Here is a 12,507-nt window from a genome sequence, read left to right on the forward strand (position 1 = left end):
AATGAAGATACCACGATCGAGTTACGCCTTTTATTTAACAACGCAAATGCATTCTGTAACCTTAGAGTACCTCAGGCTTCTTCTGCATTAAATATCTCGATAACCGACGTCTGTAGAAATTAGAACTGGACTTGAATACAGGCATCTAGTAACCCTGGCCTTAAGGTGAAGTCGCTGGTGGATGTAAAAGATTACTCACTGGTTAACAGTGTGCATCTTGTAGAGCTGTAGATTGACATTCCTCGAACAATCCTGCCAGTTGTAAGCTGTTTTTGTTCAAAACAGAGGTTGAAGTTTTGAGGTAATTTGCGACCCCTCTCCCGAAAACTACAATGCACCAGGATGCAGACCCCAACCTAGAGCGCTCATCATTTGTGCGCTCCCTGAAGCGCCTCAATGAGTTATACCTAAGACTTCAAGTAAAGGAGAGGATATTTTAAAGCCTCAATTACTCCAGGCCAATACATCATCTCTCCTGTTCCAGTCAATAGCCAGCCTCTACTATTAATTTTACTTATTATTTTCACAATATATACATTACTTCAGCCCAAGTACATTTGTTATCACAAATGTCCATACACCTTCAGAGGAAGTGACACCTGGAGGCTAAAGTATAGAATCGGGAAGTCAAAATGTATAGATGGACTAACAGAGAGACTAGGACTGTCAAACGTCTGTGTGCAACTGAACTGTGGAGGAGTGGGCCATTGGATGGCAGCAATGTTAACTTACTAGGCAAGATGGTTATCATACGAAGACTGCGTATAAGCAAAGAAATCTGCGTGCTACTGTAAGATGAAGATGTCACAGGTGAATGAAGGAAACAAAATGAACTGCTCTGAAAAACTATATTCCGATTTAAATGATTGCCAGATACAGATTACATTACTGAATGCCATTTAAACTGCAGGTCTGGGAAGGGGTCACTTTTTGCAGCTCACAATTCTGATTAATCTTTCTTTAACAAGGAGACCTGAATGATTCACGTTTGAGAGTCTCAAAAGAACAGAGATGCCTCAATATACCACCAAAGACAGCATATATTTCACAAATTACGCATGTAGACCTACTGATGAAGGATCTTCCTTGAACGTATCTGAGGGGAGTATCACTATTTGTACATTTTTAAAAGGTTATGCCTGGATGTTGATCCGTTACCTTTACCGTAGCTACTTCTCACTACAAAAAATATTCAGGTTCCTCGAGTTCTCCAAGCCACCAGTGTCATTTAATCAACTTGAGAGGCTACCAAGAAACTGTGAGAGCTAGTGGGTTGTATCACTTAAAATGCCATATTATCCATGTAAGGAAACAGGCTTTTGTCGGGTTTCCTTCCCATTTTGCCTCATTTTGGACTACCAGCTCCTGGTTTTTTGACTTCGAGTGCACTGAGGCCTGCTGTCCAGGCCTTAGTGGCAGTGCTCAGCCCCTTTGCAAAAGTTTTGTTGAACTGGGTGTCCTCTATTGGCAGGGATCAGGGCTAATAGGACTGTTTGGGCCACCCTGTGTGTGACAAAGTACAAAATGGCTCCCAGTCTGTCACTGCAGACTTTGTTTGACTTTGCCAGTCACCCCAATGGCATAGCCACCCTATAATCTAACAGGATATATATAAGCCTTCCCTAAGGAAGGCCTAGAGAGCCCAGTGGCAGGCTACTTAAAGTAGTAGTATATGTCCTACTTTTTTAAGTAGGACATATATTTTTAATATGTTTTAAAGACAACACCTCCAAATTGTCGTTTTGCTGTGGATAAGGTTAGTATCCCCATTGGCTAACACTGGCTTACCGGTTGGTAACCCAACCCAGCTAACTCCTGAATGGGACTATCTAACTGGGTCATATAAGGGTCAAATTAAGCAAGGCATTAAATGCGACTTGATAGTCAAGTCGACATTTATGTCACTTCTGAACTTAAGCAATTTCAGAAAGTTTCCACTCCGCACCCCAACTGGTCCAATGGTCTCACAAGGAACTCACACACACAGACAGCTTTCTGACAGCCTCGGGAGAAGTGTGAACTACTCCCAGGCTCAGAAACAAAGGCAGTTGCCACAGAGTGATGTACGATCTCCTCCCCCAGAATGGCCACTCATGGGATTAGCCCAAAAGGTGAATTTCAAAAGGGAAGCCCCCCCCTTGAAAGGCAAAGGGTGATAACAATCACAAGCAGGCTGCCTTTTGTTCCTGTAGACAGGTTGATGACAGGGACAGATAGAGACACCCAGTGTCAGAACCGGTTTTCCCATGGGTATGTAGCCCTTAGGCAGCCACACCTCTGGGGTGAACTATCATGTTCCTGATGACCAAGAAAGGGTTGTGCCATCTTGAAAGGAGCAAAAATCTTTTTTTTTTGCTTTTTTTGGGGGGGATAGCCAGATACAACAGGACACAAACTTTGTCACCCAAGAGGAAGTGACCCACTAGCCCATAGGCCAGTGACCGTTTCCCCTCTGGGTACTTTTCTGGGATAAATATGGCACCCCTAGAATGGAGTACACCATGGATTTTGAGAAACGACTGAAGGAGGATCAGCCTGCTGGTCTTGGAAGTGCACAAAGAGGGACAGCATTGTTTCAAGGTCTGCACCTGCTTCACTTTGGGTTAGTAAAGTTTGGATCGTGTCTGTGGCTCCTGGCTTGGGAAAAAGTTCATCCCTCTCCCTAGATCGAAGCAGGGGCAACAAGGGTCAGTCGTCTGGCCTTCTGGAACAGCACCAGGGACATCAAAGCTGGAAGAACCCAACTCGCCAAGCTGGTAGCCACCGCAGATGTTTTGCCACCACTGGATGTCGGGCACTTCATGAGACTTATTTAAGATAGTCAAAACATTGCACCTGTGTCTGCTGGACCCATGTGTATTGTCTGTTCTCGGATTTGTCCCCCAAGAGGGGGAATTGGCCCATTCCTGAGCCTAAAGGAGAAAAGAAAATAGTGATGCCCTGAATGTCATGGCCACTAAAACTAGAGCAACCTATCCTTGATCACTTACTTTGACTAGTTTAAAATCTCAGATTAAGAAAAGAGACACCTAGTTTAGCCTGCAATTCAGATACCTTCCTTTTCGATTGTCATCTAAAATCTACTTTGTGGCAAATAAAAACATCTTTCACTGTAAGACTATTCAGAACACAGACAGGGTGACTGTCCTTCCTTACCAGGTCAGCCAGCATCACAGAAGCCACACTTACCTTGAGATATTGAAAGGTGGACAAATGTAGAAGCTAAAATAACAATTGAAATAAATACATTTTTTGAGCCACAAAAACACACTGAAATATGTAGGACTAACTTAAAGTGCTGAATAATGTAAATGCATGTTTATACTTGTATTAAAAGCTAACAGAGTAAGCAGAATTCGGGGATTCTTGCTTTACAGATGATCACTTTAAGTGCAATGCATTTTGAATTGTAGTGGATGACTGGTGGACTTAAAATGTCAGTGCCTTTATAGTTCAGGGTTACCTGCCTACCTCTTAAAGTTAGCAATCAGTCTCAGACACACTTACCTGTTGCACGCGGTGGTTGGAGAGGCCTGGATAAATGTATTAGTCATGCTAAGTGGCAATCATGGGTATCCCTGTGAAAAGGGGGAACACATGGGATTTGTGACGGTAGGCCTATATAAAGGTGCTGCTGCAGGTTGAGGTTTAATTTGTTGGCAGTCTCAATCCACAATAGCAGATCTAGTATGCAGATGGGGATATTAAGTGGAGCAGAGGGTTTTCCTATAAACCTTCTTTAACTGACCTTTGATACCAAAACCTTACTTCTGTTTCATTTAAACCCATGTGTCTTTCACTGCCACTGGTGCCTCAGGGTGAGTCCAGCTTGCCCCATGTATCCCCAACCCCAGTTAGTCTTGTTCATCCATTAGTTTGGCTTTGGCAGGAAGCAGGTTTGGTCTGAGGGGGTGATGTTCTGTTATTTGGCATTGCTCCAGAGTCAACATTCTGCAAACTGATACAGACTGCCAACACTTTTATTCATTTGTTGGACTGTGGATGTGAATACATGGAGCCAAAGTACTGGCATTTTGCGTTTTGCAGATCGACTGCCTGAGTGCTCCATCTGTGAAAGTATTGTTGATGTACTAGAGGACTTATGTCCAGTTCATAGACTTATTGATGCTGTCTGCGTAACAAGTCCATCAAACAGTTGTCCAACCCTAGCAGATACTCTTCTAAAAGTAGGATGTGACCCAAAATGGTACAATACCAAATCTGTTGGGCGAGTGCTCACAGCTGGAATAAGTGAGCCTCCTCCTTGTTTCTGGGTGTAATACATAGCTGTCATGTTGACTGTCTTTAGCAGGACTATTTTGCTGTGAATGTAAAATGCGCATTGGAAGCAAGAATGAAGTCTTGCAAGGGACACCACTGTTATGCATAAAGCCAACATTGCCAACAGTTTCATTACAGTCCTTACTGTAAGACAATGTAGTATGTAAAAAAAAGAGGCAGACACCTTTTGAATTCCATCAGCCTTTCTTGGTTTGGGTATGCTTTCCCTGTGATAGCGTGCAACACAGACCCTAGAAAGGTTTGGCTCTAATGTAACACGTGATGTGATATTTTGTCACTGACTGTGAACCATAATCGTGTAACAGGGACACAGCTATTTGAGTGTTTACTAGGCATTTTCACCAGCTGCTGGTTTTTACCAGCCAATCGCGTAGATAAGAAAAGAAGTAAATGGCATTTCTGCAGAAGTGTGCAGCTACTGCTGCTAGATATCCAATATAGACCCTTGGGGCTGTTGTGACTCCAAAGGGTAGAAATGTGAATTGGTAGTGTTGTCCACAAAGTGCAGGTAGTGGTAATGTGTTAGATGTATGGGGCTGTTGAAGTATCAGTCTTTCATGTGATCCTCTGTGCCGAGTAGCGAATTGACCTACTGTAGGTTTGTCATTATGATGTGTTTTGCCAGAATTTACTGGTTGAGGGGCCTGAGATCTAGGATAGGCCGTATTGGGGATGAAGAGCAGGGAGTGCCCCTCCTTTACCACACTGGTAGGGCAGCAGTTCATTGGCACTTTTGGCAAGGACACCTTGAAATTCCTCCTGCGATAATAGTAGGCAGTCGTGATACTTTGCATGGCGACAAGGTAGTAGGTTTGGTGGTGCGGTGTGGAATTTAAGGCAGTCCCCCAGGGATACCACTGAGAGAACCTATTTGTCTGAGGTTATTTACCAGCATTGCCGAAGGAATAGCCCCAATTTCTCCCCAACAGGTATGGTGTAATTGATCGGAAGGATGGGCAAGTCACCGTTTGGAGGCAGGCGGCCATTACCGGAGTCACATCTACCTTTGCCTCTCCGTTTGCCATGGTATCCACTATTCTAAAAGATTTGGGTTCCTGATTGTCCCGAAGGAACTGCTGCTTTAGGTACATTGGCCTTTGGGTAGTAGCTGACTTGGAAACTCCTCTTGCCAGCTTCTTATTAGAGACAAATCTGGGTGTTTGGGTTGGGTCTGTAGAGCGCTCATGGCTTTTGTGAAGTATGTGTGCTGTGCTTTTTAACCTTCTTTTTAATCTTCTCCTGCATTAGGTGGACCTACGGGCCAGGAAGATGCTCACCATCAACAGATGTTGCCGAATCTCTGGTCTAAAGTAAAAAAAAAACATGTGGCAAGCACTGTGTCTCATCAGGATGCTAGCACTGCGTGGAGGCAGCATCAGTTATATCCAGGACACACCAAATGTTCACATTTGAGATCAACTTGCACTTTGCAAACTGTACTTGTCCACTCTTGCTGTAGCCCTCCAGAAGGTTCTTTACAAACCCTTTTTCCTCCCAGTGATAGCCATTAGACCAGAGGCGGCATCACACAGCACATTTTCCTGGTTTGCGCAGGGCGCAAACAAGGAAAATGCGTCAGATTAGCATAAATGTGCTTCCCCCAGGGAAGCCTCGAACCAGCACTGCCCTGGATGTGGCATATTCGTGTGAAAAACAGAATGGCTGCTTTAAAGCCGCTCTACTTTTCACTGCGCAGGCAGCAACCCGTCTGCACTTCTAAGGGGAGGGGGGGGGGGATTAGAGATCCTCTTGCAGGTGGGTGTATTGAGTGACTGCACCCACCTGCAGGATGCCTGGGGTGGGGTCCAGAGGACCCCCTTTTTCCCATCCAGAGGGCTGCCATCAAGTGGGGTGCACTGACAGTGCACCACCTTTTAGTGGTGGACTGTCAGTGCACCTCCCGACAGCTTCTTTGCCTCTGCGCCCACATCTACAATACGACGTGGGAGCAGAGGCAAAGAGATATTCTTATTTCCATGGGGCCACACCCCCATGCAAATTAGTGAACACCCTCTGGTGAAAGCACTGGGGCTATATGTGCGCCAGCGCTAGCGGTATTATAGAAGGGGCCGCACAAGCATCTGCGGCCCCTTCTGTAATACTACAGTGCCCTGGGTGCGCAAAGCAGGTGCACATGCCCGGTGCGCCCCCAGAGCACTTCTTTAATATGTCCCCTGCAGAGAATTCTAACTGAATTGGCAATCCTCCACTAAGTGGCTGCAACCACAGCCCCATGTTTCCCAGCCACATCAGTCTTCTTGCTCTCATTGTCTAGAGGCAGAGCATCTCCGGTTGCTTGAGCGGCAGCCTTTTTAATCTCAGTATGTAACACTAAGCAATCAGGTGGGATATGAACCCTGTTGTATAAAGTCATCTGGTACAGACTAATACTTTTTATTGAGCCATATGATGATGATGACCTTCGCCTTGACCTCTTTGAAGCTGTCCGAGCAGCACCTGGTCATTCCTATTCAGAACCTATTTAGGATCTAAGACAGATTTCTCCCAGAATCAGGGGCGTGGGTTGGTGTCTCAGCTCAGTAACCCTCACCCAAGACTTTCCTGGAGCAGAGAGTTCTCTCTGAATTGAGAAGTCTCAGCTCTGTAGCTAGACCCGAAATTTTCTCCCTCTTCTCGCTCATCCTGGGGCTCGATGCCACGGAAGCAGTGCTAGGCGTTTGTGAGAGTGAATTCTTTGAGGGTTGATCCCACCTCCCCCACAGTCACACACACTAGAGGACTGATCCTCAGATGCATGTGAAGGTATAGGTGTGCTGGGAGTTTTTTTTTTTTTTGCCCGGAGCCTTGTTCTCTGAGGAAAATAGATTTCTACCTCTTCAAGTTCTGATCTACTAGAGGACGAAACCTCTGGGCTCTAGTGTCCCTGCACTGGCTGGAGATCCAAATGAATTCCTTCGTCCTCCATACCAAAGAGGTCTTCAGGACCTACCAGGTCCAGAATTTCGGATGGATCCCAACACTGCATTTTGTGGAGGATCAATGGCATTCATAGCAATAGTGGATAGTCTACTTGCACACCAGGCAAGTGGATTCCTGTGGTACAGGCAGAAGTTACACACCAGACGCTCGTCAGACTTTGGTGTATTGCATTACATCTAGAACAAAACCGGAAAGGCGTTTTCTCCATAAACAACAGTTGATTTCAATACAACCTCTTTTTTTTTTTTCCAACTAACTAGCACTGAATCAACACAAAGGTGAATCCGGCATAGTCACAGATGCAGTGATGTGTGGTGTGTTGTTCAGTTACTGGATCTGAGTATTCAAGGTCTGATATCGAAGGCTGTGTAGTATTAGTTGATGGCACCAGAGCTAGAATGTTCCAACCAGATAGCAGATAAAACAATCTGAGGTAGAATCTTTGTCTTGGTACATTGTGGGCTAATGAAAGGGTCTAAACCAATCTGGTTACCGGAAAGTTCTTCGAAAAAAGACAAAAATGCAAACATCAGTGCCCAACAGTAGATACAGAAGTATGTAGATCATGTGTATCTATAGCCACTCCTGCTGTGAATAACTGTTTCTTTGATAGCGTTTTCTCCACCTTTCCATGACTGACTTGCTTTTCATTGTGCTAGCCAAGGGCAAAGACCAGATTCCAAACGCCTACCCTAGATATAATAGACCTAACAAAGCTGTGACCACAATGCCCATGTGGGCAGCTAAGGGTTGCCAACTGTGAAGTCACTGTAGGATCTTAGAATCTCTGCAGTTCCTCCAGCTAATATAAAAACGAGGTTGAAGAACTATGAGGACTGTGGAATATCTGCTATAAACTAGCAGACATCCAACTTCCACCCACCACCAAATCACACTCTCCGTGTTTCTGCACAGGTCAGGTTCACTACTATGCAATTTAGACCCATTTTAACATACTATCAACATGTCGGTAGCCTTACATTTTATACTGCGATGATTTAAACATTTACAATAGTTATAATTAATCTGGAAAATGATTTAATACACTGTATTTCTTTTCTTTTGTGTGTGTCAGTGGCCTTCAAACTTAATCTTCTAGGGGTGGAGGGGGTAGGAAAGACTGTCCACTACATGGTATATAGGTGTGTTACCCTAAGTGCACAAGTGCTTCTAGTGTACGGACTTCTATTTTGGCTTGTCACACTACTCTAGTGTGTAAATAGCAGCAAAGGACCCTTCTGGACTAAGCAAGGTTCAGGCTAATGCCCTGACCTTGAATGGCACATCAAAAATGCTCTCGTAGTGGCAAGAGAACTTGAGTCCCTGTCATCAGTGTAGAACATAAAGCAGTGGTGGCATCACACCATATTTTGGAATGGATAGTGTAATCAGACTATCTGAGTCAGTGAGAGCGTAACCGTCTGGCTCTCTCATGTACAGTTCTGCTGCTGTGTGAATAAAAGGAACTTTGAACTGACATGTGTGCAAGTGGAATTAATGCATGTGGTCTGGTGCTGCACATGTGCCATCTGTAGGAATCTGTAGGTGTAGGAATTTGAGGACTGAAGCCATACGATTCTGGATTAGAATGGAACAAGATGGAGAATGAGAACAGCTTTCCCAGACAATGGCAGTGTATTACCTGTAATCCTTTGGTTAGAGGGAAGAAATTTAGACATGGAATGAGGAGGATGAAAACAGGACTATCTTTATAAATTCTATGGAGATTACCACGGCTAGTTAGTAAGTGGCTGTTTATTAGTTGTTTCTGTGCACTGCCATACAAAGAACAGTAGGGCTGAAGGGTGGAACTGCAGTGTCTGTTTAACATGAGGAAGTTTCTGGGTCAAACCAGTGCTGTTACTGCTTCAGAAAGGCTAATGGAAGCTAAGTACAGATGTCTTACACTTCATTGTGCCCATGTTGTGGATGTTCCAGTTTGGAGATAGCCCAAGTGCTATCTGTTGTAAGAAGCATCGCTTAACACAAAGGCTATGTCTGGAAAGCAGCCTGAGAAAGAAACTTGAAAGTGAACTATCCCAAAACGGTTCTGAAGTTTGAAACAGTGATCCACATACTGTGACTAGATAACGTGTACAAATGTGGGACTCAAAGAACCCAACTTTATTCCAGTCCCAAGACTGGACTACTCAACAGAGTACCCAAAGGACTGCTTTGTGACCAGGGCTCGTGTCTGCTAGCCTCCCAGGGTGACGGGGACTTCATCTGAAGTCAACATGTTCTGCTGGAGGAGCTCAGGGCAAGCCTAATGACTAGAAGTTTTCCTGCTCACCTGCTGAAAGAGAGAAGGAGTGTTCGGACCATGCAGAAGAAGCTCAGCATGTTCCTAGTTTGAGAAACACTAAGAGAAAGTAGACTGTCTGAGACTGAAGCCAAAAGCCAGGGATCAGGTAGGTGAGTTTGTGCTAATTAAGCAAAAAAGTGAAATGGACAGAATTCTTCTTGTTGCACCACCAAGGGTAATAACTCAAGCACACAACAGACTTGGTTGCACATCTAACTTGTGGGCACTAAAACGTGCATCTGAGCCTTATTTATCCTTTTCCCATAAATTGCTGGGGACCAGTTTTATCTATGGTCACAAGGCTGGAAGATCGCATGAAGGGAGATAAAGGAGGTAGTTCCACAAGAGAGTTGTGACCAAGATCACCACCCAGCATACTGAACTGCAGTAATAGGAACTGATGTCAGAGTAAAGCTTTTTCTCATTTTTTTTTTTTTTAAAAGGCAAGCAGTGGACTGGACACTGAAGTTGTTGTGTCTGTTGGTTGATAATTGAATTCTGAGCTTATCCCCCCATACTAGCTCCCTGAGAATTCTGTGACTACTCTCCTTTGCTGCCCTGAGAGCCAAGTTGGAAAGGGATGTACATGGATCACTTTGCAGAGCCGTGGGGGGGGTTGGAGGCCCAAGGACACCACCGGCAAATTATCTTAACCATGATGCTTGAGGATTAGAAGCCCCTGCATGCCCCACAGCCACATGGATGGGGCCTGACACTTCTTGTTTTACTGTGTAATAACGAAGTGATGAAAACTACTCACCCCTGATTTTCCAATTGATTGCTGAATTTCAGTCAGGAACTCCAACTGCTGATCTGCCTCTTGCAATTGTCCTTCTATTAATTGGCATCGTATTATTCCTACAATAGAGTTACTAAGATGAAAACAGTTCTGTGCCTAAAAAAAACTTTGCATTCTTTTTGGTAAGCTTTTACACACAACTCGTACTATTTCAATGTTAAATGGTAAAACGGTAAACTTTGCACTTGTATAGCGCACTACTCACCCGTTAGGGTCTCAAGGCGCTGTACGCATACCGCTGTGGAACCCCTTCTGGCTTTTCTCTGTGAGGCACCCACTCCTGGACAGCCCCAGGGTGAAGCCAGGCATCCAAGCGCTGTGAGGGCCCTTGTGGAGATTAAGCAAGCTATTGCCCAAAGTTACAGAGTGGGACCCATTAATTAGATTAGGCACCGAGGCGAGAATTATCTGGTCCAAGGGAATTGAGCCCAAGACCCACCGAGGTGGGAATTGAACGCTGGTCTCGGGCCAGATCTCTGCATCAGGGTCTGCAACTCTAACCACTGTGCCACACTTCTCCACCAATGTTTTAAGCAGAGGAAACCTGTATGCAGTATCATTTCACTACAAGTCATAAAATCTTTGCATCCAAACATCAATCCTATCTTGAATTTGTTGCTAATGAGATTTGAAGTAATTGAAGCTGAATACTCACAGCATTAAGCGTAAGGAACCCAATGTTTTGCAAGGGTTTCTCTATAAGGTAGCTACTCACGAAATGTTTTATTATAGGGTGCAATTAAAGATATATTGTGATTGTTATGTGGCTGTATATATATATATATATATATATATATATATATATATATATATGGAAAATGTCACTTACCCAGTGTACATCTGTTCGTGGCATTAGTCGCTGCAGATTCACATGCTGTGCACAGTCCGCCATCTGGTGTTGGGCTCGGAGTGTTACAAGTTGTTTTTCTTCGAAGAAGTCTTTTCGAGTCACGAGACCGAGGGACTCCTCCCATTTCGACTCCATTGCGCATGGGCGTCGACTCCATCTTAGATTGTTTTGCCCGCAGAGGGTGAGGTAGGAGTTGTGTATGCGAGTAATAGTGCCCATGCAATGGAGTGAATGCGTATGTACATAATAAAGTTTTAAGTAATATATTTACAAATGTACAAATGTTTAAGATCTACTTCTAAACGGCTACAGGCTCCCGGAGAGGCGGGTGGGCGCATGTGAATCTGCAGCGACTAATGCCACGAACAGATGTACACTGGGTAAGTGACATTTTCCGTTCGATGGCATGTGTAGCTGCAGATACACATGCTGTGCATAGACTAGTAAGCAGTTATCTCCCCAAAAGCGGTGGTTCAGCCTGTAGGAGTTGAAGTAGTTTGAAATAATGTTCTTAATACAGCTTGACCTACTGTTGCTTGTTGTGCAGTTAGCACATCTACACAGTAGTGCTTGGTAAATGTATGAGGCGTAGACCATGTTGCTGCCTTACATATTTCGTTCATTGGAATATTTCCTAGAAAGGCCATGGTAGCACCTTTCTTTCTGGTTGAGTGTGCCTTTGGTGTAATAGGCAGTTCTCTTTTAGCTTTAAGATAGCAGGTTTGATTAACTATCCATCTAGCAATGCCTTGTTTTGAAATTTGATTTCCTGTATGAGGTTTTTGAAAGGCGATAAATAGTTGTTTTGTCTTTCGAAGTAGTTTTGTTCTGTCAATGTAGTACATTAGTGCTCTTTTGATGTCTAATGTATGTAGTGCTCTTTCGGCTACAGAATCTGGCTGTGGGAAGAACACTGGTAATTCTACCGTTTGATTTAAGTGGAACGGTGAGATTACTTTTGGTAAAAATTTAGGATTGGTCCATAGAACAACTTTATTTTTGTGTATTTGAATAAATGGTTCTTGAATGGTAAATGCTTGAATTTCACTCACTCTTCTTAGAGATGTGATGGCAATTAAAAATGCAACTTTCCACGTTAAATATTGCATTTCACAAGAGTGCATGGGCTCAAAAGGTGGACCCATGAGTCGTGTTAGTACAATGTTGAGGTTCCATGAAGGAACTGGTGGTGTTCTTGGTGGTATAATTCTCTTTAGGCCTTCCATAAACGCCTTTATGACTGGTATCCTAAACAATGAAATTGAGTGCTTAATTTGTAGGTAAGCAGAAATTGCCGTAAGATGTATTTTA

At 44.0% G+C, this 12,507-nt stretch overlaps 1 protein-coding gene across 1 annotated transcript in view; it reads right to left on the bottom strand.

The window, feature by feature from the left end:
- TTC21B (tetratricopeptide repeat domain 21B) overlaps positions 1 to 12,507 on the bottom strand; it is a 489,309-nt gene that overhangs the window by 305,412 nt on the left and 171,390 nt on the right. Inside the window, exon 10 of the mRNA XM_069225262.1 lies at positions 10,308 to 10,405. Within this exon, the coding sequence (XP_069081363.1) occupies positions 10,308 to 10,405 (98 nt within the window). The remainder of the gene's footprint in view (positions 1 to 10,307; positions 10,406 to 12,507) is intronic.

The sequence above is a fragment of the Pleurodeles waltl genome, chromosome 3_1 (genome assembly GCF_031143425.1).
Source record: "Pleurodeles waltl isolate 20211129_DDA chromosome 3_1, aPleWal1.hap1.20221129, whole genome shotgun sequence".
NCBI lineage: Eukaryota > Metazoa > Chordata > Amphibia > Caudata > Salamandridae > Pleurodeles > Pleurodeles waltl.